Source organism: Xiphophorus hellerii, chromosome 21, assembly GCF_003331165.1.
Source record: "Xiphophorus hellerii strain 12219 chromosome 21, Xiphophorus_hellerii-4.1, whole genome shotgun sequence".
NCBI classification, from domain to species: Eukaryota; Metazoa; Chordata; class Actinopteri; order Cyprinodontiformes; family Poeciliidae; genus Xiphophorus; species Xiphophorus hellerii.
This window is the reverse complement of record NC_045692.1, coordinates 12,341,131-12,367,926: the sequence shown is the minus strand read 5'-3', so window position 1 is coordinate 12,367,926 and position 26,796 is coordinate 12,341,131. Positions and strand designations below refer to the sequence as shown.

Genomic DNA, 26,796 nt, shown 5'->3' with positions numbered 1-26,796 from the left:
AAAAGGTGGCACAAATTAAAAGAGGTATATTAAAAAAAGTATTTTCAACGTCATGCACTTGTCAAACCTTTTGTATCTGCCTTTGCTGTACCATTTGAAACTCTAGCAAACAGAATTCCATCACTACAGACATCTTTGACATGTAAAAAAATGAAAAAATCCTAAATATAACACAACCATTTACACTGACTAGAAATCATGTGTATGTATATTTTACATGTATTAATGTTAGAGCATTCAAAACCAAGCTCGGTCTCTTTAACTAGATGAGTGATTAACCTCTGGCTTTATTTGCAACGTATTAAAAATGTGCCCTCCGCAAGAAAAGAAAAATGTGAAAAGCGTTCAGGTCCAGAAGCTCAATAATGGATTAAATTGACAGAAAAATTGTAAAAATCACTTTTGAATGTAAATGCGTTCTTTATTTCAACCCTGATGGGACGAAATTGAAAATTGAAGCTCTATCTACTAAAACATCTTGCAAATTAATTCACAGAGGCAGACATGACATGCTGCTGCAAATTTAATCAGACCCTTAGTTCTTTTTCTGAGTGTTAATCTGGTAATGTGAGGAGCGCTTGTAAAGGCTTATACACTCTGTTCATTCATTGACTGAAGTAAAGGACCCTCTTGGTTCACCCACTCTCATGGTTCACCTTCTGCAGAAGGACAGTGAAGCCCTCCAACCACTTCAGCATGTAATGGGGTGAATGGCAAACATATCATAGCCTGATCCCCTGAGACTGCATACTACACATGTAACCTGCATCATTCTTGCATGACTAAGGACCTGCACTGCACAAATCTAACTATTTCTGCTATTTGAAGAAATTTTTCCCTTTCTGCACTCAAGTTTTCCTCCTCCAGGCATTGACATTTAATCAACCCCAAATCCCATTGTGACTATTAACATATCAGGCTGATACGAGTTGCTGTAAAAAGCTTGAGTACAGGCACCCAAAGCAGAACATTAACATAATGTGTGATCTCTATTTTCTTTTCGTCGCCTACATGTAAAAATGCCTACCTGGCACACAGCTCACCACAGAGTCGCATTTCTCTCTCACTTCTGCTCTCTCTTTTTTTCTTCCTTGCTTATCTTTTTAGAAAGTGTTAATTATTTAGCTGTTTGTGTTCATGAGCCAAGGAGCGCTCAGGCAAACTAAGCATTTAATGCAAAAGTGGTTTTAATATTTTACCAGGCAATTAAAATCATCTTCGCCCCTGTAGCGACTGAATAAACAGATCAAGTTGGGGTTTTTTTAAAGGAATGCTTGCTTCTTTAATGGATGGTACAGCTTCTCACTATCAATCATCATAGACAGGAAGGGACTGATACATGATGTGAGACGAGAGTGAAAAATGGCAATGATTATGAGATTCCGGGCTGATAAGTTGCCATATTGGACGTGGATTGGTTTCCACAGCTCAGCAGAAATTGGCTGCTTTGCATGTGTCCTTGGTGAAGGTCTACTTGCTCTTGAGTGAGTCTCAACACATCTGACCCCACTGGCAAGCACTCATGAATGTCAGGGCCATATGTTGGTTTATGTGTCAAGTCAAGTCAAGTCTAGCCGATTTGTATAGCACATTTCAGGAGAAGGTTTACATGGTAAACACATACGGCTAGTTATCAAACTTGCAACAGACAAATGCCTTCATCAAAATCACAAAGAATAATCATAATCAAATATACACTTCCAATTATTAATCAAAGGCAACTCTAAACATGGATTTTTAGATTTAAAATAAAGTTAGTGTTTTCGGTGTTTTCCGGAAGCTTGTTCCAGATTTCTGGTGCATAAAAATTGATTGCTGCTTCTCCATGTTTGGTTCTGACTCTGGAGAAGCAGAGTAGTCAGTCTACTTGGAGAGTTCTGCCAATTTATCTGAGTCCAACAGGAGCCCAAACTGGTTGCTAGTGTTGTTTTGTGGGAGGCAATTACTTTTCTTAAAAACTGGGATGACAAATGGCAGTAGCCAGAACTGGGTATTTGGCAAAAATGGATGAACAAAAAAGGTTGATTTTCAGGTTCCTGTCAGCTTTGGTTTCTTCCTGAGAGGATGTCAAGGCAGTAGGAATACAACAGGGTCATGTTGAACAAAGAGGATTATGGAGACAAAACAACGCTGACAAGTCTGATATTTGAGGACACGTCCAGGGAGATGAGAAAAAGATCAAAGTCAAACCATTCGTTTCAAAGAGGTTTATTCTCGACACTATGGTGACATTATGAACGGCAACACGAAAACATAAAGAGAGAGAGAGAGAAAGTGAGATTCACCTGCAGTCTCAAATGCTGGCACTTGGCAGGATAACACTTCTCAAAGTGGCACCTGTCAGGGGCAGACTGGATAAAGCCTCCTCTCAGCAGGAGTGATTGTGTTTTGGTAAAACGAAAAAAAAGTACATGACTTAGTGCGAGGGAAACAGTAATTGTGGATAGATTGCTCTACTTGCTGAAACAGACGGCAATTAAACTTCCTCTCTTGGTCCTCAAAAGTCAGACTGCCTTCTGTTCGAGAAATTACAATTACTAAGAAGCTGCACTCACTTAATTGATTAAAAAAAGACAGGGTGAGATGAAAGTGAGTTTTCATTTTTCGTTCAGAGAAAAGTGTCAGTCAGTTTGATGTCCTGGACTTGAAAAACCTCAGTTATCACTCAGATTTTAGCTACTGTACTCCAGATACTTTATCTTTTTAAATCTGTCTAGGATTTCTAATCAAAAACAATGTTTCTAACTTAGTCATTATATTTAACGAGTTTTCGAGTCCCTCCACCATTTCTTTCTCAAAAAAGTGACCAGTGGCAACTCTAGCTATGTTTTTGTCTCCAATATCACTAAAACATGTTATTCTAGATTTTTAGAGGTTCAGATATATGCGGTTAAAACCAGATGCTTACATTCACAGAGTAAAAGACACACTTTTTTTCTTGCTGTCTGAAGTTAAATCTGACCAAAAGTGGTCAGGAGGAATGAGCCAGAACTCCAGCAACTGAGAAACTTGTGGAAGGAAGCCCAAAGGTTTTTGACTCAAGTCATAAACCGTAAAAGACAGTTATCAATGATACTGACCAAATGTATACAAACTTCTGAATTCAAGGAAAGTTTCAAAAAATATCAAAAAATTGTTCCTGGGTAATTCTACCTGGCCTAAAACAAGACAGCTTTGGTAAGATTTAACTTCAGACAGTGAGGAAAAAATGTACAAAGGTCTTTTTATTTGGTGCATGTAAATATCTGGTTTCAACCGTAACATTGAATCGTTATTCATACCCCTGGAAGTTTTAGGTTTAAGGTAGTAATCTTTAATTGTTAACAACTAGTTTCCTCTAAATCCAAGTAATACCACCCTTTTGGGCTCAGCCAGAGGGACATAATCATTAGGATGATGCCAAGATCCCAACCTTAAAGGCTTAAAGCTCATCAACAAAGATGAATTTTCAAAATGTTAGTGGAAGCATCACAAGAACAATCTCCACTTTAGAAACTAGATTTAGAAACAATTTTTCCTCTCTAACTTTTACTTGAGTGTGGACAGAAGATGGAATCAAAGAGACATTTTTAATTTTGTAAAATATCTGTATTAGAAAAGCCCTTAATCATAAACTGTACTTATGAACTTTGTGCAACATACATAACTCTTTTACATAAGCCACTGCTACGTTGCATTTCACATTACACCAGTAGCCTTTCCAATTGATACACCTGTGCCTTCTGCCACCTAATATTAACTTCAACATCTCACATCACAACCAAGTCAGAATTATAGCTTTGTGCTTTCACTACCACTTTATCTGCCACACTATCTTCGTATAAAAGCTGTCGTTGGATGCCTTGTATAATACGGTTGACTCACATTTCCTTTGCCAATCCTTACGTCACACAATTAGTTTCATTGTTCAAAGTGTTGGCCAACATCAATTCAGAACTGCATGCTAATGATGAAAAAAAAGCCAAAGTACAGTGGTGGGCTAAAATTGTATTCACTTAGTTGTATGCTATCTGTCAAAAAAAAAAAGTGAAGATAATATCCATGCTCAGACAGGTAGCAACCAAATGACAAAGAACAAAGCAAGGAATGAAATGTTCCAACCACTAGGCTGTTTAAAGTATTTACGTCAAACCTTTTGTTGAAGAAGATGGAATGGTTCCTTTAGTTAGATGATGATGAAAATTCACAGAAGATGTGCCCAATTCAAACCCTTAGTGTTGTCAGTGGTGGTTCTTGCATTAATGCTAGCCTGGTTGAACCCCTTTGTCTGCCACCTGCTAACCGATCAAAATTTAGGGAATCATCAAAGATTTGGGGATAAACACAGTGCAGTCTAACAGAAAGCTTCCCTATTCTCTGCAGTAAGAAGGGTGCCGACTCCACAGTGACTCCAAATGCACAATAAGCAATATTTGTTCAGGTGCAAGTGACAAATAAGTTACATACTTTTATCTGCTGGCTGTGACATCCTTCTAGGGGAGTTACGGCGTAGTATAAATAATGAAGAAGAGGCACTTGATCAAATATGTTGGCAGGCAAAGAATTCTTGGATAATTCTAAGAAAAACTTTTTTTTCAGTGAACTGAGACAGTGCCATGACATAAACTGTTTTGAACATTCACAAAGTGAGATTGTGGTAATTCATTATTGTGGTGGCAGAATCTTTTGGTTCTGGATGAAGGAAACACCCTGGTAGAAGCAGACATTAGGCATCCATTCAACCATGTTCAATGCATTTTCCAGTGAATATCTCCAGCTGTCACTGAGTCACCAGTTAATGTTTGTGTTTTTGTGGCAATACAGAGACACACAGAACATACAACAAAACACACATAACTCGTATAGAGGTGGAAGCTTGAATTTTTTTTTTCAACTGAGGGAAGAAGAAAGTGTAATAAAACCCCAAGCATAAGGGGAAATTCATGCAAATTCCATTTAGGAAGAACTTGGAAAACCCAAGGCCTTACTGCTGCAAAGCAAAAATGCTAAAACTACACCACCATCCAAGCATCTTATTGTAACATTTACACACATTGGGTCACTGATCACTGTATTAGCTGAAACCAAAATGATTTCATCAAGCAGATAAAATGAGCAATCCACAGTTTCTGGACAGAGTATAACCGTCTCACACTGAGAGATCCACATAGGTTTACCCTGCGAATTTGGTCCCCATTACTGGAGACAATGGCACACACCTCCATATTGCACATTAGCCAGCTTGTCTTCCTGTCCAGTGGTGTAGTCAGTTGTCAGTTGCAACACAGATTTAGTATTTTGTGTGCATGATTCAATCTCCTTGCACACACTGAGAAAACAGAAGCATTTCTGTCTTTACACAGAAATGAGGATATACAAAGTAACCACAATCCAGATGAATTTAAACCACAAGGCAAACTTGGAGATGACAATGCCGTTTCACCTGCATATTATGTTTCAGTCGGTAGTCTGACCAAAAATGTCAAAGGTTGAAAGAGAATGGCTCTCATTAAAGAAACATAATGCCAAGCACAGCTTATAATTAATAATGTTAAGGTTTTAAATCCCATACATTTAACTCAACTGTGCATGCCTTAGAATGCCCCAAAAAAGAACAAAACTTGTGAAAGTAAAAACTTGGCAGCAGAAATTATTTATAGGCTACAATATCTATTAAAGATGCTGGTACTCATACTAACCATGCATATTGCCCAAAGCATGAGCCCTTTCTGTTTAAAAGATGAAAATGAAAAAGTAATATTTGAAAAATGTATGACACATTTCATCCACAACTTATGCCTTCCAAGAATGAGGTCATCTTTTACTTACTTATCTATTCACTTAAGAGTCCATATAATATTATCATTAGCATGCAGGATGATGAAAAGCAGAAAAATTCTCACATCAAAGAAGCTGAAGGCAGCAAAAAGACCTATTTCTAAAAAGACTTGAATTATTATTTAAATCAAACTGGGCACAGTTGATATCCTGAGATTACACTTTTTGAGAAACTATCTTTGCACACTTATGATGAACCAATATAGCCTCAATAATATCCTTTATGCTGCAATCACTGGCAGTTGAGCAGAAAACATACATACATAACTAAGACTGATACTCTAGCGTTCTACTTTGACATTTTGTACAGAGAGACAGACCTTTGACATTTCCTTTTGAGCATTTGATATCAGAGTCTAGGGCCCCGTCGTATGTGCTACTGTCACCAGGAAACTCCACAGATTCTCTTCTAGATTTACGTTTTAGAAATTAGATGGCCTTGCAAGAAGTTTGATATTATGTTTATCTATGTCTGTGCTAATTTTGTCAGATTGTGGATGGCCACACTGATAAAGATGCTATGGGTTATAAAAAGCCTCCTCTGTATGTCTCTCTCTTTTAATGGAAGTCACTGGATATGTAAACCTGTGATATGTAAATGGACTTAAATGTTTGCTGAGCCCCCTAGTGTGTTTTTTTATTTTATTTTTTTTTTTATTTTTATCTTTTTTTTATGTAAGTGCATGTATAAATATACATATGCATATATGTTGGATTCATAATATTCTTAAATAAAGGATGTTAAAAAATATATAAAATTTTGTCAGATTGTATTGAACTTAATCCTGTTCAAAACCACAAGACAGAACCTTTTCAGTTTACTTTAAAAGTTCACTCTGCATTTAAATGATACAAAAAAGGTATTTTAAAGAGTCAATGATGTCATGCATTGAAGAAATGTTCCCAGCATCTTTGTAAGTTAAACACGTTCAATGTTTGTCTTTGTCAGTCAACTCTTTATCATGGGTGTTGTCTATAATATGCCTCTGTGAGATTCATAAGTGAAGGCTCTGTAAGGCAGACTGAAAATCTAAAAATTTTGGATTAAAATTTTTTTAGATTAAGCAAGGCAAAATTTAGAGAGTGTCCAAAGGCTCTAAGCCGATAAATATCCCTCTCCCTCTCTGAAACTACAGATATTCTTTCTCTTTGTAGTGGTGCAGACAGCACATGAACAGCTTCCTATATTTGGGATCATTTATATTAACCATCAGTTGTGTACACAAAAAAAACAAACAAACAAAAAAAACAAAAACTTGAAACTGATCTTCCCTGGAACCCATCTCCATTTGAAAGTCTATGTCCCTCCAAGCACAAAGGGTTTCAGCTTAGATGCGCTAATGAGGCATAAAGATATACCAAGTTTTCAGATACTATAGCAACTATTAAGTATTTGCATATAACCTAAACTACTGTTGAATTTAGATTAAACATTTTAAAAGACTTTTCAATATTGCCCTTGGCCAGCGGTTTATAAACCTTTTATCCCATTGGCCAAAATCCTCAAGTTAAAAGTACTTGTAAGCCATGCATTGTTTTAAATTCAAAAAGCTAAAATAATTTCACTGTGATTTTCTTAAACTGCTCTGGAGTAAAATCTATGAATGTCCGCGACTGTATTTAAATGAAATTGGAAAAAAAAAAAAAAAAAGACGATTTGTTAAAGACAAATACCTTGGAAATCTGTCTTACTGTTTGTACTAGTTGGCCACATAAGATCCCCCGGAAGACTGTAAATGCTCCCCAGGCTGCACCCCTGTTCTTTGAAGTTTTAAGTTGACTTGTCTTTTTGTTACTTTGTTGATTTTTTTTTTGAAACGATGGGCTAATAATGAAATCATTTTTCTATCTGTCTGCCTTTCTCAAACCAAAACAGAATAGGAAATCCAGGTTGTCCTCGACAGCTATCCCCCCCCCCCTCCTCCATCCCCTTCGTTCTCCCGGGATGGTGTGGTCCAGGAAGCGCCTCTGCCTCCCACCTCTCTCCGGCTTCAGTGAATCAGCTGACGAATGGTATCTCCCTCCTCTCCCGGATGGATCGCTCCGCTGAGCCCGGCCAGCCTGAGCGCTAGCTGACACTGGAGCAGGTTGCTCGCACCACTTGCTCTCCTCCTGTTGGATGTCAGACGGACGTAGCTTCAAGTTAAAGCTTTCGCCACTGAAAAAAAAACCAAAAAAAAAACATACACGACGCTATTTATTTTTCACCGCATCTTTCGGATAGGAAGCGACCCGCTTCCTCTCACCATGGCTTCCAACTTCAACGACATAGTGAAGCAGGGGTACGTGAGGATACGGAGTAAGAAACTGGGGGTGAGTAGCCACTGTTGCACTTGCTGTCTACCGCGGGCGGAGAAGGAGTTGGAGGGAGAGCAGCCCCATTTGTTGGCACTCAAGGGCAGCTGGATTAAGAAACAGCTCTTAATTGCTCCATAGCAGCCGTCCTGTTGTGGGCTCTTCCAACGGAGCAGATAAGTTTCTTTGGGTGCTGCTTAGTCAACAAAGACATACAGTGAAACCTGTGGAAATGACTGACAGCTGCTGTCATGTGGTTGTAAAAATAAATTTGTTTACAGCTTTTGCTGTTTAGAGCTTTTATTTTGTTGGAGAAGCTCAAAGTTTACTTATTTCATCCAAAAACTACACGTCATAGTAGACCTTTGGAAATGTATACATTTTCACAGTTTAACTGTACACTTTCTGCATCAAAGAATTATTCTCAGCATTGAGAGACTCTGTCTGATTCAGAGTGATAGGAGCTCATCAGCTCATTGGTAATGGACTTGCACTGACATCCAGCAAGGAGGAGAGAGAGAAAAAATGCCCTAAATGCCTAAATTGAAATGAATGATATACGTTCAATCACAAGCACCCCATTGTCTGACTCATAAAGCCATCTGCTTTTGTTCATACTTCCAGCTCATTATGCCTGCAGAGCGGTCACACTTCCTCTCCTCTGATGAAGTGTGATGACGGGGGCTAATGATGTCTTTGCTCTCACACCATCACCTGGCTTCATCAACAATATTTTCACTTCTGTAGCAGCTTCCGAGGCTAACTTAGAGTAATCATTGTTAACAAAGAGAACCCTCTGATCTATGTTGAAAAAATTACATGAAGGCAGTAGATTACACACCCCTGAAAAGAAAAAAAAAAACAAAGCCAGGTTTTGGCGACATGCAAAAGAGACAGTAGAAATGATAAAAACAACTATGTTTGGTAAAACAAAAGCTGTGCAACAGCTGAAAAATGCCATGCCCATGATGAAATACTGAGGTGGCATCATCAAGCTCTGGGAACACTTTTTCTGATCTGGAGCTAGACTTTTAATCAAGTCAAATTAGATTATGAACCATCCTAAATAAAAGTCAGTTTTGACCAAAAACCTTTAGGTCTCATGTACAAAGTGTTGGACGGGTCAAGCCAGAAGATCTTTAGGGTCATTGACAGAGACTGTGGACAAAACATGTCCTCATAATATGATAGAATTGGAAAATATTTTCAAGGCAGAGCAGGTAAATATTTTGAAGTCCAAATGAGGGTTCCTGACAGACTCCTACCAAAGAAGACTGAATGCAGAAATCGAGCTTAAAGGTGGTTCAACAAAGTACAATTTGAATGGTGTACACACTTTTGCAACCAACTTGTTGCTGCTTTTTGTTTTTCCTATATTGCCCTCTCTGAGATCTGTTTGTTTCTCAACTCATTAAAGATTGCGTTGACGTAAGCGTGAAAAAGTTTTTGAAAGAATTTGTAATGCTTTCATTTTTTAATGCTACAAAATCTGGGTTTAACTGGGGTGTACATACTTTTTATATTCACTGTATACGAAAGTTTTGAACAATTACTCCCTCTGTACTGCTGAGGCTAATTTCATCACACCATTTGAACGGTGTCCCTTTAACAAGAGACAGGGTTTATGTTTGATTGCCAGGAGTCGCTTCAGTCTGTAAGGAACACAGAGTAATCTAGTGGTGCCATTCCTCCACATGTTGCACCCTTTTTACACAAGTCTGCTGGGTGTAAAAAGGGTGCATTTGGGCTTTTTCACAATTTTATTTCCAGCTATTGTCTCAGAGTTGCTAAACATTTAGGAGAAATTCTGATTCTGAAACCATTCTTTTAAGTCTTTTTAATGAGGAGGTGCCAGAGATACCACCATTTTTGTCCCATTAATAATAATAGCAACTTCTCAAGCCTGCTGTGCACTGTAGCTCATCTGACTGACAAACATCCCTCTAAACTTTGTTCTTCTCATACAAAATAGACTAATTTGTTTTGATTTGAAAAGCAAAGACAGTCCATAGCTCAAAAACAAAATGTGCGGCAACCCTCACTTATGATGACAAGCCTGTAAAATTATAGGAAGGAAGGTGCAAGTGACAACTTGTGCAGATAGCCTGACTATCCAGTTAACAATTGCTTTGTATACTTGTATCACTCTATTTAGAAGATGTGTTATTTTTTGTGCAACGAGTGTTTGAATAACACCCCATGAATTTAGTGTTTGCTTCTATATTTTCCTAATACTATTTAAAAAACCTAATGGTAACAATTAGAACCAGAATATTAGAAGTAGAGGGGATATTTTTCTGTTTCAAATAGAAACGTATGCAAATTAATATTGTAATTTTGCAGATTTTTTTCCCTAAATGCTCTCATAGCAGCCCACAAATACCCAAAGAGTTTAGTTGTCAACATGCGAACCAGCTTGGATCCACTCGAGTCAGTTTATTTGCTTTTTTGCATAAGCTATTTTAACCGTCGATGGCCTATGACTTTCCAAGGCAAGCGAGGAGCCGTGTTGGCTGTGCTTGAGGTGTGGATGCCATATCGCTGCCAGCTCTGCATCTCATCCCTGCTGTTTGCTGAAGAAAAAACTGTTTGTGTCCTGATCGCCCACTCCCTTCAGCCCCTCCACCGCTTGCCGCTGTTTCATCATAAAAAAAAGTCATGCTGCGATAGCCTCGGAAGACCCCAGTGTGGGCAGGCTGAAAGGATTTATCTTTACACGGTAGGGTTAGTTATTCCTGCATGATTAACATTCTGATTCAGACAAAATCAAGTGATAACTGGGTTGCTTTAGGCGTCTGTGCGCTGAAATTGGTATGGAGCCTTTTCTCTCCGTAGGGGGAAAATATATAAAATTAAGGTGTTAAATTGGATATATGACAATCTTTATGTGTGGCACTTATAGATGTAGGATTACCGTACTAGAATAAAATGTGGTGTGGGAGATGATTCACAACAGGCTTAAAGGAAAAAAACAGACAGACTTGTTTTGGAGTTTATTTTCAATGTAAATCTAAGCATTGCTTTAAATTCATCATATTTTTCTTAATTATGCAGGGTTTTTTTTTTGTTAATTTCACAGCTCAGTGATGTTCAAGGGTGTGAAGTGAGTCATCCTGTTCCTCATGTGCTATATACAGAGATACAGACCAGAAGGTTTAATTTATACTTTCAAATATAGCAACACACACGGAGATGTGACGACTTCTTTGCTGTTTTTCTTGAGACTGTCAATATTTTTTTTGAAAGTGGGGCCTGTATATGAAGAACCTCATAATGTTCTTCATGTACATATATGAAGAACATTATATATAAATGCAAGCATAATCTTTAATTACACTTATTTATTTTCACAAAAAAAAAAGAAATATCAATAAAAAGCCTTGAGATCCTAACAGATTTGCGCTGTCAGATAACTTTCACCAAGAAGTCTGTCAGCTTGTTTTGACTGCCTCATTCAGCAGCAGATAAAGGCCATGCGATGTAAATATCAAAGCTTTATGAATGCTGTGACTCACACCATGTCCTGACAATCAGAGGCCATGGGCAACTCTAAGCAGCTTCGGAGTCCTCGGATAATAAAAATTCATGTCCACGATGCAAGAGAGCTGCTTAGGAAGAAAGCAAAGTGTTTTTAGCCCGTTGATCTTCTGCTCATGATGTATTTCAGTGGCTGTTAACAGGAACAGCGGAGATCAACTTGATGTCTTCCCAGAAAAATCTGCAGATGGCATTACTAAAAAAAAGTGTTGTATTAAAAAAGACATTTACTCATGAAAGAAATGCAGGAGAGTTTGCAAATGATCATTTAAACTATTCTGTTGAGTTTTATAAAGTCTTTTGAAACATAACTGAGTTTTAGTAAAGCGCTACTCTTTGCACAGACACTCATTTTTGGCTCCAAAATTTAGCTTGACACCTAACAAATGAGGTGCGGGGGCGTTATTAAAATTTGTCATCATCACTTCCCTTTTTCTTTTTGTCATTTTTAAACACACAAAAAAAATTTAAGTAGTGAAAAAAGCCCAAAACCATTCCATGTGGAGAAATACAAAATGGTGCCCATATCAACTCCAATAAAATAACTTATAGTATGAGCTTTAATTTTTTTTAGGTTGATTGAAGTGCTGAGGAGCATTTTGTTAAAGATCTATGACTTCTGGTTTCCATGGTAACAAGTGTGTTGCGACATGGATACATACCCTGTTCAAAATAAGTAAGACAAGAAAACTTTCAAGTAAGGGTAAATTTTGTCAGAGACTTACCAAGAAATCAGCTGGTGATTAGAATCAAGCAGTTCCCATCCTGACTGACAGGATTTCAAAAATCACTCAATGGATTATACTGAGGAGCTGTGAGGTGACGCTAACCGCAACATTATCTTCATTGTAAAAATGAAATATCGTACAATAAAATTTGCGTGCAACTCTCCAGATAAAAACAATGTCTCACTTAAAAAAAGTCTACAAATAATTACTTGCATTGTATTAATTCCTTGATAAAAAAAGTTATCTTTAAACTAAAACGGATAGTCAAATTGACCACCTAGCAACATCGAGCCTGGTGATGGCTGATGGGTGAAAACTGTTTCTCAGTCTGTTGGTTCTGGTCTTTATACAGCTGAATCAAGCAGGGCGTGTCCTGGGTGCGATGTGTCTTGGAGAATTTTCATAAAACAGTGAGAACTATTACGTTCTGGTGGTGTTGGCAGATTATATCTGATTATCCCCTGGGCGACAATATGTGAAGGAAATTGTTGCAATGAGAAGAAAAGTCAAAGTTTCCATTTTTAGTGCTAGCAAAGTATTTTAAAAGAAGCAGGAAAGGTGTACGAAGCTATTTAAAAGGAAACTTTTTCCCTTCATTACCAAAGCCTGCTGATTTTATTCATTATGTCCGCTACAACAGAGTGGGATTTTGGCGTCTGCCTGTTATTTTACTTGTTCTCCATTTATTACTTTCCCAGTTTTCCTAATTTCCTGCCTCACTTTTCAGGGTTTGAATAATCGGGTAAGAAAGATGTCATCAAAAGCCTACCTAGATTGTATGATGTTAACATGAAATCCCTGAATAGTAAGAGTTTAAAAGGCTTCTGTAAGGGTTTATATCTTCAGTTGAATACACATTGAGAAAAAACACAAGCTGATATGTTCAATTAGTGATTCTAACGGTGTTAATCATGCTAATTGTTTAATATGAGATGTTAAGCCAGTTCAAAATGTCAACTCTGCAACCATGTAATCTTTGTTTAAAATAGTAGTAAATTCTGCTTTATGAGATCATCTCTTTTACACATACAGTGTGACATTGTCTCTGCTCAGTAATACAATTACGTAATGACTGCTCCTGGGTGGAGGCTGGAAAATATCTGGATGTTCAGTATTAGTATAGGTCTTCCTATATTGAATTCTTGTTCTTATTCTCTCAAGTCATGAAGGACACCGAGAAAATGGCTACATGCCTTAGAGGACTGCACAACATATTGTGAATTTATCATTGTTGTAATGTTATTGCCCACAGTATTAATATTTAAAAGGACTATTTTATGACTAATATATTCCAAATGTTGTGAGTTTCCATATTGCATGCTGATATGTTATCCAGCCTGTTGGGTGCCGTCCCACTGCAGTTAATGCTTACAACTGACTGAACCAAGATGCTAAAGGTCGTAGGGAGTCTTGGAATCACAGATGAAAGAGGGAGGAGTATGATTACTTATTTCAGAAGATATCATCATTGCAATATCTGCAGATTGTACTGTCATTGCAAAGTGTACATCATGCAGCACTTGCCAAAATCCATAGATAAAGCAGTAATTAAACAATGTCTTCAACCTTTGTGAAACAGCAAAGAAACAAACCGAACGCCTATTGCTAGATCATTGCTTATTTATTTCATACTTTAGCAGAAACCTTACAAAACTCAAATATGCTCTCTTTATTTAACAAATTCTTATAATTGCTCTTCGCCTGTAATGTAGAGTGACCATTTCAAGTGTTTTTTTTTCATATATATATAAATGCATGCATTTACTGAAGATTATGAGCATATGACCTGATGAGGGCTTTAAAGGTCTCTCAAATCAGGACTTTGGATCTCACTTGACCTTCAGCTCCTCCCACTTCAGGTTTCTAATGTAACGCTGTGCCATTTAAAAATAAATTATACATTATTTTTATTGAAATGTAGTACAGTTGACTAGTTTCTCCTTATGCAGTATGCATTAAAGTGGCCGTAGCAACTCAAACAGTTTTGGCCTGAACCTATTACGTTGTTCACCATGACTGGCTCATTCCCAAACCCCACCATGTGTGAAGGTTTAGGTCATGGGATCAGTTCTGTGTTCGGGACAGTTATCACAATTACCAACTGGGGCACTTTCTTTTTCTGATTCTCTTTGTTCTGGGATATTTGTTTGATTTTTTCCAGTGACTTGAATGTCAATGATTTCCTATAATAGCTAGATTATTTGTCTCTTTCTTTATGTGACTGAAGAAGCTGCTGTGTTCTAGAATGCACAAGTGCTTTCTTTTCGTTCTCACACTCTCCCCTCCTTTCTTCTCGACTAAACCTTCACTGTCACCTCTCTCCTCCCCCCTGTCTCACACACCTAACAGTGTCACTCTCATCTCTCTTCTCTTTTTATCTTTCTTCCTTTTCTATTTTACCTGGCTATCTACCTAACCTTACCCCTCTTTCTTTCTCACCTTTCTCCCCTTCCATGGTTTGTAGACAGCTGCGGGAGTGAGCACAAAAGCATCCTATTCATCACCCCACGCTGCACCCTCTATAACCCCAACAGGCTATTTCCCCTGACACGCACACACACACGCACACACACCCCCCACACACAAATTGGCTCGGTTCAACACTGAAGGACTGGCACACACATCACACATACACACAACAAACAAGTAAACAATCTGCTGCCAAAAAACACAGTGGATTTTCAATTAATTTTAACCCTGTTGCGTTCCAACATACGGTAAAATTTTTCTTTCTGCACAAAGACAGACTGAATGCTCGCAAGAGCCAAAAACAGAAGTGTCTCTCAGCAGAGCAAAAAGAAAAGAAAACAGAAAATGCCTCGGAAACAGCAGTAGATGTGATGTTGCTGTGGTCAGTGCAAGCTCCTTTTCTATCAGTGCAAAAAAGAAAAAAACGGATGCTTATCAGTGGTATGGGGCGCCTCCTGAAAGTCTGAATAATGTGACCTTTGAGTGTGTGTTTCAGTCTCTGAGCAGGTACATGTTTCTCAGGCTTAGGATCACTGCGGTAAACGGAAAAGGTCAGCTGTTGAATATTTTCTGATCGTCTGCCCAGCTTTTCTTGCAGCTTTACCAAAAACGGTCAATTTTGGCCACTGCTAGTTTGCTGTTAGTTCCTTAATTCTTAGTGGTGTTTTGTCTCGTTAATTGCTCTGGAGATTAGATACTGACTCAAAGGAAGGTGAGTGATAGTTTAAAGAACACAATAATTCTGAACACATAGACCTCAGAAACAAATACAATGTAGTCAGCTGTGAGGATGCTTAATTTTTAGCAACTGAAACTGTACACTGGTAGATCAAATGCAGACGTTAAACTCAGCAGCGGCAGGCATATTTAAAGAAACCTCTTTTAGAGGTAAATTTGGATTCTTTTTAATAGTGGGGCTATGTGGTGTCAGAGTTGCCAAATTTGTGCAACAGAGATAGAGTTCAGAATTTTAGCTTGTGAGAAGCTATGAGCTGGTACTGATTTTATCTATTTCCGATTTCTCTTTAAGAGCTGTAGGAAAAATGGGAACAGCAAGGGGTTTGACCTGTGATGGGGTTGGGTAGGGTGGTTCGATACTGAGGCCAGACAGGAAAATCATATTAACTAACTTGACAGTTTAAGTGCAATTCTGCACTCTTACAGAGACTTTGATACCTGGACATAAAGGACAATGTGATTAATAAGAGTTTGACTATAAGTAAGAGTGCCACTGAGCATTAGATGTCCTGTGGATACATAATTTGATTGTCCGTTTTGCCATCCACAAACAGTTCAGAACAAATGGTGGAAGCTGGAAGCCAAGAAAAAAATAATTATTTTGATATTTTACCCTAAGATCCAATAGCTCAGCAGTTTTTCCTAATTGTAGGTACTTTTTCATATTATTAAATATAGAGGTAAAGAGCTCATGTGTACTATTGCATATCAATAAATTTGAAAATAATTTAAAAGTTAATCTATTTTAGTAATTCAGTAAACAAAAGACTTTACTAATATGGATTCATTACACACTGTTATTTTTTTCAAAGTGTTTATTTTTTATGTTTACGGTTTACAGCTAATAACCAACCTCTTTAATTGGAAAAGCTTGACCGTTGTCTTGAAGATGGTCATTGAAACTTTCAGAAGGATGTAAGCAGCAAAAGGTCAATGCTAAAGAATGACCTTTTAAGTCACAGAGTAGAAGGAAATAGCATGGTACAAAAAGTTCCCCAACCAAAAGGGATGACCAAATCTTATTAAAGTTTTTTTATAGAGACTCAGAAGGCGTAGATCCTACTCACTGTCTGACTTGGTTTGTTACTGTTAAATCATTGTTGAACGAGATCTGACGTGTCTTACCTGGACTGAGGAGAAAAAGGACTGAAGTTCACTGATCCAAAGTCCTCTTTTCAGATTAAAGTAAATTTTTGCATTTCACTTGAAAATGTAGGTCACACAGTCTGGAGAGTGGAGAGGCACAATATCCAAGTTGCATCAGCTCTAGTGTGAAGTTTTCACAGTCAAGACTAAAATCAGCATAGCCATGTATTAGGAAATGTGAATCCTGCCCAGGAATGTGTAGGCCAAAACAATGGCCATCATGTCACATTTCTGTATTACATCGTTTTCCTTTAGATCTTACGTAATATTCAAATTTTATGCTGAACTACCCTTAACGATAAACATCTAAACTAACAGAAATAAACACTTGAATTTTGTCCCTGTATTCTGTAATGAATCAAATGAGTTTCAGTTTTTTAATTGAGTTAGTGAAATAAACTTTTAATGATATTCTAATTCATTGAGATCCAAGTAAGTAATCCATAGTAATTTTACAAGTATGACTATTCTTGAGAGCAATAATTTCAACACCATTGCTTTCCTTTTTTATTTTAAGTCTGACAATATGTTTTACTAATTTTACTGAAAAAATATTGCAACCTGATGTAATAAATTCTGATTTTCTACTGGTATGTTCAAATAGAGAATCATGTGCTGCTTCTTGGTCTCACTTCACTTAGCTGGCAAAAAAGCATTAACATTACTTGTGTATTTAAAAAAAAAACATTAACATATAGTGTGCATAGTAAGATATTAAAATAAGTCACAATAGCAAGAATAAGTTTTTGAGAGCTTATTGGCCAAATAGAGCCATAAAAGCTGAAGCTACAAACACATTAAGAAAACATCAGAACTGGTATTGGAGGAGGAGTGAAAATATAAGCATGTGTTTGCAAATTAATAATCAGCAAACCAATAAGCAGGGATCCAGACAAATTGAAGTTGTTCATCTTCTCACACCTCACAGTTCTGTCTGTAGACTTTAGAGAGATTTAAGGTTTTAAAAATTACTTTTTTATGAGGAAGCCCTTTCACAATAATGTGCATGCAAGCAGTACGGTTTGTTCCAAATAGCTCTTTGTTATTAAAAAAAAACAAAACAAAAAACAACTGCAGAATATTAGATTTTAAACAGTGTTTGTTATATTATGACATAATAGGAGAGAGGATTTCAGGAACTGAGAAAACACAAGATAAGAAGCGTTTCATGCAAATATGGTCCAGAGGACTGTGAGCAATAACTGCATCCAATTATGTTGATACCTGTATGTGCTGTTCTCGCATTATGGCTGCACACTTAATCATAAATGTTTACCCATAAGACGAAGGATGGGAATTGATTAATCAATGAGTATTTCCATGTTCACTCTGTCAGGGAGGAAATGAAGGTTGTAAATGTACAGATGAGCTACAGTTCAATTTAAAGTTAAAAAATTATTATGCAATCGTTAAGCAAAGAACTGACTTAACATCTTTCTCATATAATTACTTTTTAGCTTCTCACGGAAGTATTTTGCACTTCTAAAATTGGAAACAAAGTATATATTCTTTACTTTTGAATAGTCAAATACCTTATTTGAAGGTTATGAAAAGAGTACTACCAATTTTTTATTTTTTTTTACTTCAAACATATTAGCAATCCACTTTTTTATCCCAATTATTATTATTTGCAATTAGGTATTTGCATCTGTTTTGAACATAACTGGCTCAAATCTTACATTTTATTAATTATATACTATAAACTGTTTTACACCCAATTTACTTCATTTTGGTTTTGATTCCTATTTTGGGTAGTTGATTTTTATGAAATTTGACAGATTAGGATTCTTGATCAGACCAAAATAACCATAAGTGACTTTGCTGGTAGATATTTAACTAAATCATGTAACCAACTTTATTTATTGCAGAAAGTAAGAGGAATGTAGAAAACTGCAATACATTGTTTGCTATATTAGTAGGTATAAAATATACCCCCTGTGCTGCTAAGAACTAAGACACTGCCAGTGTTAAACATCCGACAGCAGGTGGCTCCTTTGGTATCCCAAAAAGTCAGATACTAATCAACCAAATATTGCAAAGTTACAAAAAGGTGCAAAATATCCAGCACCCCTCAGATATAAAGTCTTTTGAAGGAGATTAAACACCTGCTATATTCAGTAGCAGTTGTAAAAGTTCATATCTGGCTAAATGTTCACTGGATTTTTTTTTCTCTTCTGCTTTTTATAGATCACAATAGATCTATAAAAAGCATACATATTTTGATATATACCAAAATTATATCAATGACCTTATTTAGTTAAGTGATCTGCTCCTGTAGCCAGCCTGGATTCAACAGTACAACAGAAATATTATTCTTAACTTGCCAAGTGTACTGATAAAAGATTGTCATAATAGTCTTTGAAATACGTACTAGTAGAAAAATTTATAATTCTTTTGAGCATAGGAAAGGGACTATTTTCAGCCAGCTGACTGGGAGTTCTCAACAGACACTCTGGTTGTTAAAAGGACTTTTTCACAGCTACGGTTTGACAGACAGTTTAGCAGACATGTAATCTTGGCATACTGGCAACTGACAAAGACCTGTCTAAAACTTATATTGTAGCTTACAACCCATTACAGTGAAGACAAAAAGCAGGTGTTTGTGGTGAAGCTACTAAAAAGATGGAAATTTACCACATTTCTAGTTTCTATTCTGCTCTCTACAGTCATTTGTGTCTTAAAAACTATATCCACTTGTACCTTTCAACTATTTCATGTCATTTTGGATTCCAAGTTCTTGTTACTTGCATTTTCAGTTTTGCAACCAGTGGTCTTTAAATGGAGTGTAAGCTCTGTAGTATTATGTGGCTATTTTCTACCTTGTCGGCTGACAAGCACTGGACAAAGCAAATGGAGAGTTAGAAAACAATGTTTCTATTGTTAGAGGTGGCACAGGCATTTAAGATATTATCTTACCACTTCCATGCTCTCACTGTTAACAATGACAGACTGTCGAGAAGTGATTGTCAGCAGATTTTCATTCATCCCATTTCAAGGACTGAACATTCAGTTTAAAGCTGACAAAAATACAAAGTGTCAAGAGTTTCTGCAAATAAGACTTCCAAACAGCTGATAAACAGGATGAAAACGAATTGAATCAATTAAAAAACATCACTCGCGTCCTAAATTTGTTTCTTCCCTTTCTTAGTAGCTAGTAAACAGATGCTCAACTTGAAGCAGGTGAAACAATTTTAATGTGCCATCATCTGTTTATTACCTCACTTGTGCTTTGTGGGTGCACTTTAAGCTCCTCCTTCTTTTGATGGATGTTCTTGGGTTTCGGGGCATTAATTCACACATATGCAGGGCTATAAATTGCGTGGTCATTTTCTTTGGTTTTCATCAGTTTCTTCCATCAGACAAAGACCTCAAGACAAATCACCGAGACTTATTGGCTCTGATGAAATGCATCTCTAGCAGGATATGGGAACAACAGCCCAACAGTCATTATTCATGGTGAAAAATGTGCCTCTATTATTTGGTCGCTTTCATGAATAAATCTGTGCTTAGACCGCGCTTAAATATTTTCTGTCAGTGATTCATGCTGTTGCTAATTATAGAAAATAGAAAACATGGATAAATGGGAGTGGTGGTTCACAATGTCTAAAAGCTAACTGATAGTTATCCACAATAATGAGACACTGGAAAGTCATAACAGCAAATTTTCTTGCAATTTGTGTTGTTTCTGCCTCCGTTATTGGCAGTCTGTCTTTTGAATGTTGTCACCAAATTAAATAAGATTTCTTGAATATTTAAGCTCTTAGTGAATCATCATCTAGGAGTCATTATACATTGAGCTTTTAGCGGACCCATCCTTCACAGCCCTAGTACTTGGATATAGTTAACACAGAAACCTGCAGACTGACAATCCACTGACCTTAAATGGCTGCAGTCACAACCCTGCTCTGAGCTTTTTTCCCCTCAACTGCTCATTCAATCTTCTTCAAATGTTGTAGTTGTATCTCTGGGGATTCATGGAAATATTCAGCCTAAGGCTTTCCGTTTCCTTGACATTTGTGAGTTATTATATGATGTCACTTCTCAGTTGTGTCCTCAAAACTTCTAGTGACCTCATTTATGAACTTTGAATAGCTCGTTTTAAATGTGTATATTAGGTAATGCTTAGGTGCAGATTTATAATTTCGTAATCATTTACTAAGGATCTATTGATGCTTTTTTTTTTTTAGAAGATGTAAAGTGATGCAATGCCTCTTCATTGTTATTATATATATTTTTCAGTTCATGTCGTTAAGCCTTGGTGTCAAGAGAAGTATTTAAATTAAATTAAAGGTTTTAGTTTAGCCAACAAGTGGAGAGAATCAAAGAGACGAGTTGGCTTGTATGTGCGAAGTGAGGGATGTTACAGAATACGCAGCACAAAAGCAAACAATGCTGTCACTCGTCTCACACATGATGATACCTTCCTTTTTATCAACACACACCAATGTGGCACTGAGTTGAATGTGTGAATGGCTGAGAGGGGAACATCTCTAAATTGAAAAGGATGTCTGTTTTTTATCGTGTTTTACTAATTTGAGACAGGAATTATTAAGAGTTGAATAATGGAGATTCAGTCAATTCCGCAACTTTGGTAACATCAATGGTTAATCCATTGAATTATCCTGTTGAAAAATAAGCAAACAAATATTCAGTGGTGAAGATCAATGCAACTCTTACAATTTTGTACATTTAATTTAGCCTTTTCTTTCCAGACTCAGAAAAGAGTAATTTCTGAGTTAATTTGTACTCACCTTGAAGACGTTTCTCATTGATAACCTTTTAATTAAAAGGGTTTTCCATAATGTAGTAATAGCGACTGTAAGAACATTTGGTTCTGTGTCTCCAAACTGCGTAATCTATCATCAGAAGTTCACACATAGACATTTTGGTTTGATTAGGGACTACAATATGTCATATATCAGTATAATATATGACAGTACGTGTACCTACATGATTCAAAAGTGAATTTTCTTTTTCTCTTTTACATTGATCAGTGTCAGCTAAGCAAAATGTAAAAATATGTCCTGTACACACACTCCTCCTAATCATTTGACTTTAGCCAATAATTATCCCACTTGTATAAAATGCATAAAAAATAACTGTCTAGGATGGCAACTTATCACTTTATTTTGACAGTTTGTCGAGGTATGCAAGTTTCTTCCTGTCCTTGTCACGGTTGAGCAGACCCCACTGCAATCCAGAAACCACAGAACTTCTCAACAGAACAAATCCCCGTTCAGCGCCTGAGTTTTACCGCATATTTTTTCAAGGTAGTAAGTACTTTTAGGAAGAGACTATTTATATTTAAGACCATCATAATACTGTCATCCCACCTCATTGAGCTTTTTCCTCTCCTGCCTGCAGTCATGAACAAATTGGCTGTTCATGCAGAATCTCTCCAGCTGCCTTCACTGTGTTATCAGAAAGTTGGCTTTCCAAGTGTAGGTCTCTCAGTAGTGTGTTACAGAGTTAATCTTGTTTTAGTAGATTTGTTTTGGAGCTAAATCTTTATCGTGTGGATGGAAAAAAGAAAAGAAACATTCAGGCGAATCTACAGTAATATTGTTCTCTGGCAGTGAACTCATTTCCTCTCACAGTGATATGAAATGTATGATATAATTCTGGAGAGTAAAGGTATTCTGGCTGATCAACATATTTTACCTCCAGTCTGGGCTTTGGCTTTGCAGAGTTTTACTGTGATGCTACAATGTTCAGATACTCTGGGGATTCGCCTACCAAACAACGGGTCTGGAGGAATCTATCATAGGTCCATTAACACTTCAGTTTCATCCTCCTCTCCTTGGATTCTTCCCCTCATTAATCAGCAGACCAGCCCCCGGGGCTCTACTTTGCAGCTAAGCTCTCTTTTCAGTGTGCGTCTTCATGCGTGGGGGTACAATACGAGGGCATTGTGTTCAACTGGATTTGCATGCGATTGCATGTGCGGAGGAGTCTATGCATGTGTATGCTAATAATCAACATGGAAATAATTTTATTTTTTATATAAGTGAATTTAGGGTCTCTACCCAAATTAAGAATTCAGTCTATTGACAATGCACAACAGAACTGTCAGAGTGTTCTTGATAAGTCCTTCATCAGCCAGTTATCTGACTTCAAAAACCTATTTAGTCATTTGATCTTCAAAAACACCTTATTTTGAAAAGTGTTAAAAAAAACTAAAACTAAAAAAAATTCATGTGTGCACGTAGAGGTTTTGGGGGAGTCAGATTAAGTTATTCTTGGAGAAAAGTCTCACCTAGCTTTTATGTTTGAATCAGTGTCTATAATGAGTTCGTCTCCTGCAGTTACCTTTCATCAGTCTGCTTGCCAAGCACATTCAGTACAGTGTGAGGCCAAAGATAGCTTCAGCTGTGTCTGTGTATGTTAAGGGGCCTGTCTTTGTGTCTGTGTTCTTAATTTACTCTCTGTAGTGCATAGGTAAACACTATTATGGCCTTGCTAAACAAATAACACATCACACCTGCTCTGCATTAAATACAGGAGTAGCCTTGTTGAAGACCTTGTTTATGCTGCCACCTATTCACGGCTAATAATTGTGAGGTCTTTCTTTGGCTTTAAAAAAAGCTTGACCTCAGAGTTATTGGTGTTTGGTACAACAACAAGCAACAGAAACACTCTGTTTCTATTTGTTTGGACACTTTGCTCTGGCTCCCTACCTTCTTCTTTCTTAGGGGGCTTCTTTTAATAGTAAGGAGGTGACAGTTTACTTCTCGCTTAGCTCTGGGGGGTGACAGTTTGGTACTTGGCCCGCCCAGCTTGAAACACTCATAGCTGACTGGCTCACATTGGCCTCAAAAGATACGTGCTCTTTAAATATGCCCTCCTTCCTAATAAACCAAAATAGTCTCAAGTGTAAGCCAAGGCAATTTGAGCTTCTTGCCGTTTAACAGCTTTTAGCCGATGAAATACTGCACTGGCAATGAATTTGGGATACATTTTCCCAGGAGAAAATGGAAAGCACAAAAGTAGCTGTAATAGTCAGACTTTTGTTAAATCAATTCATCCAGCTGCTGTAAGCTAGGTTCACAGAGATTGACAACAGAAGAGATATAGTTCTTCCAGCAAGTTCTGGGTCTATCCGGGCCAAACCATTGCCAATCTACAACCATGGCAGACTGCTATTCTAAAATGCAGTCAACATCAATCGTTCACAACTCCTTCTGTTTGTTGATTGACTTGGTTGAAGTTCAACCAGATCCCAGATTGAACACAGAAGGGCAGGACAAGAATCAAACGACATTGCATAGGCAGTGACCTTCCTGCAATGGAAGGTCACACAGTGGGAGCAGTCAGCCGTCAGCCCCTTTTTCACTGAGAACCTCAAATTTTGACAAGTTAATTGTCATCTCAAGTGCTTCACATTCTGCTAAGAACTGTTCCGGTGCACACTGATTGTCAGTACTTATAAATACCAACCGAACCACATTATCTGCAAAACTGATAGCTGAGACCCTAAAGTTCCCACACCAGACATTGGCCATTTCTCAATTACGCCTTGAGATCCTGTCTGTGAACATAAAAAAAATATGATCAGTAATTGGGGGAAGTTTAAAATGTATTGAAAACAAGCTTGATGATGTGTTGAGTTTTTGAATTCTTGCATCGTCATCAAAGCATCTTCAGCAGCCCATATGGTGAAGCAAGTGCAATTTAATGTCAGAATTGAGACAGATTCTTATTTAACATGTATAAAAACAAAATAATTTGGATAAACATGCATTGAGATCAACTGATGACCAGAAGTGGTGGTTTTTACATCAGTCGACTCTGACCAGTGACTAACTGAAATTATTTTTTTGTCTGAATCAGTGAACACACCATACCCAGTGACACCAGGTTGCCCTGACAGCAACAGTCTTTGATGTGGTTGCAGTAATTGGTTGAAGAAGATCAGAATCATTACATTGCTTAAAAATGCAGTTGCAGAAACCAAAATATTGCAAGAAACTATTAACCCTTTAAAAATTACCCCCTAAACACTTACATGTTTACCAATGGGTCCATTAGTACAGCACTGTTCTCATGACAACTGGATAGGAATTCATATTTTCAACAACATAACCTATGCTATCTGTGGGTTATTCATGCTGCTAGAAAGAGAGCAACACTTTCAGCAGGTAACAACAAGGCTGAATGAAATATGGTAAAAGTACTTTTTTTTCCAGCCTGTGTTTGTGATGGAAGTGGCAGGATTTGGGAACATTGGCAGCATTTTGGTATTTTTAGATCAAGTTCTACATGTTACGTGAGTTCTGAATGTCAAAAGAATTATGATAGTAACCCTGTCTTAATATATATTCTAATCAATCCACGTCGAGTTTTTGGACCCAATTTTGAGGAGAGAAAATACTAAACAGAAGGATGTAAAGTCCCTCTGGAAACTTTTCACTCCTCATGTGATATAAAGTTGCCTGCACTTTCACATTTAGCAGAGTTAACAGAATGAAGTTTGAAGCAGAGCTGGGACTGTGGTCGGTTAAGCTGATGCCGCTTCCCCCTCCCTGCTCATACACCCTTTACCCCTCCTTCCACTTTCCCCTCTCATGCTCCCAATTGTTCACTCTCATTTCAGAGAAATGTCTGTTGGGCAAAGTGATAATTGCATTCCTCCATGATTTCATGCTGAGACACAGAATGACACCGAATCGCTGCCCACTTATTCCAAGGGAGTGTGTGTTCTTTGGGGGGAATTGAGACAAAAACAATATGACAAACTCCATTGGAGCCTGTTCTTTGACATAAAAGTCTGCATTTGCCTGGCCTTGCACACACATGCACAATTTATTCCCTCCCCCCCTCCCAAGAAGCTTCGCCTTTGATTTGCAGAGCAAATGTGGCTGAGTCAAGTTAGTTCCAGCAAGCACAAATCTCTGCTTTCTGCTTGTGAGGGGATAGTTATAGCAGACACGGCGCCCGACGTTTTCCCCGCTAACCGTATCAGAGAAGCTGCCCAGAACATCAGTGAGCGGGCACCTCTTTAGAATTAATCCGCAGGGAGGAGAGGGTGGAGGGCGGCTGATCACTGCACCAGTGCATACTGCTTTTAGGGGTTTAATGAATTTCAAATAACAAAGTGTCCCATAAAACGCTTGTTTTGTAACATCCTGCTCAACATGCAAATATTTGCTGGAACACTGTGCCTCATTTGATTTTACAATCTTTATTGATGTGATAATCAAGTAGTCAGCTAATGGAAATGAGGAGGAGAAACCTGATGGTTGTTGGGCAAAAGCTCCTCACATGTATTCTGCTCCAACAAGTCGGTCACTTCTAAAGAACAGCATTTGGTTTTCATGTGCCCACCTCCTCACCTGTTGGACTAAATGCTAATTTTCTGGTCAGCAAGCTGCAGGCGATGCGAGGACCAAAATGCAAAAATGGAAAAAAAGATTTTGCCACCCTAAACCAGAATTTAAATGAGTTTTCGTCATTGATTTGCAGCTTATCTTCATCTCTTTTTTTTATTTTTGAATGCATACAATAATAAAATAAAACAAAATACAATAAAATTTACAAGGAAACTTTAAACTTTTAAGAAATGCTAAAATGAATGCAGAAACAGACAGCCAGTTTAGGTTTCCCAAAACTGGGCTTGGTAAAATTATGTTTTCAGAAGAAGTACTGCAGTATTTATGATTAACTGTTAACCATGAAAAAATAATTATTCAATACTATGATATAGAGAATTGCACTTGTCTCTATTTATGGGGGGCAAAAGCAATAATATAAATTTTCAAGAAAGATGAGCCTTAGCATTGACAGTCTTTTGATGTTGTTTTGTGCTTAATTGCTTTTCTTATTTAAAAGATCTAAAAATATTTCAAGATTTCTAACTGTGAGGGCACATAGAAAAACAAAGGGGACAAAAGTATCACTAAATATGGATACATGGTTTTACTAAATATGGATAAATATGTAGGACAATAGCAAAGTGCTGTACATCAATGCAAGAAAAAAATATTCTGTACTTTAAATTATTAGTATAGTGAAGACTGGAACTTCATAGCAATTAGTCCAAATTAAATTCTGAATAGCTTTTCATCAG

The 26,796-nt window shown here is 37.3% G+C and overlaps 1 protein-coding gene across 2 annotated transcripts in view; it reads left to right on the top strand.

The window, feature by feature from the left end:
• Positions 1-7,840: 7,840 nt before the first annotated feature.
• The window catches only part of dok6 (docking protein 6), a 61,839-nt gene continuing 42,883 nt past the window's right edge, over positions 7,841-26,796 (top strand). Inside the window, exon 1 of one of the 2 annotated variants that reach the window (XM_032551599.1) lies at positions 7,841-8,130. In XM_032551599.1, the coding sequence (XP_032407490.1) occupies positions 8,065-8,130 (66 nt within the window). In that variant the 5' untranslated portion in view covers positions 7,841-8,064. The remainder of the gene's footprint in view (positions 8,131-26,796) is intronic. The other variant, XM_032551598.1, reaches the window with a different exon arrangement.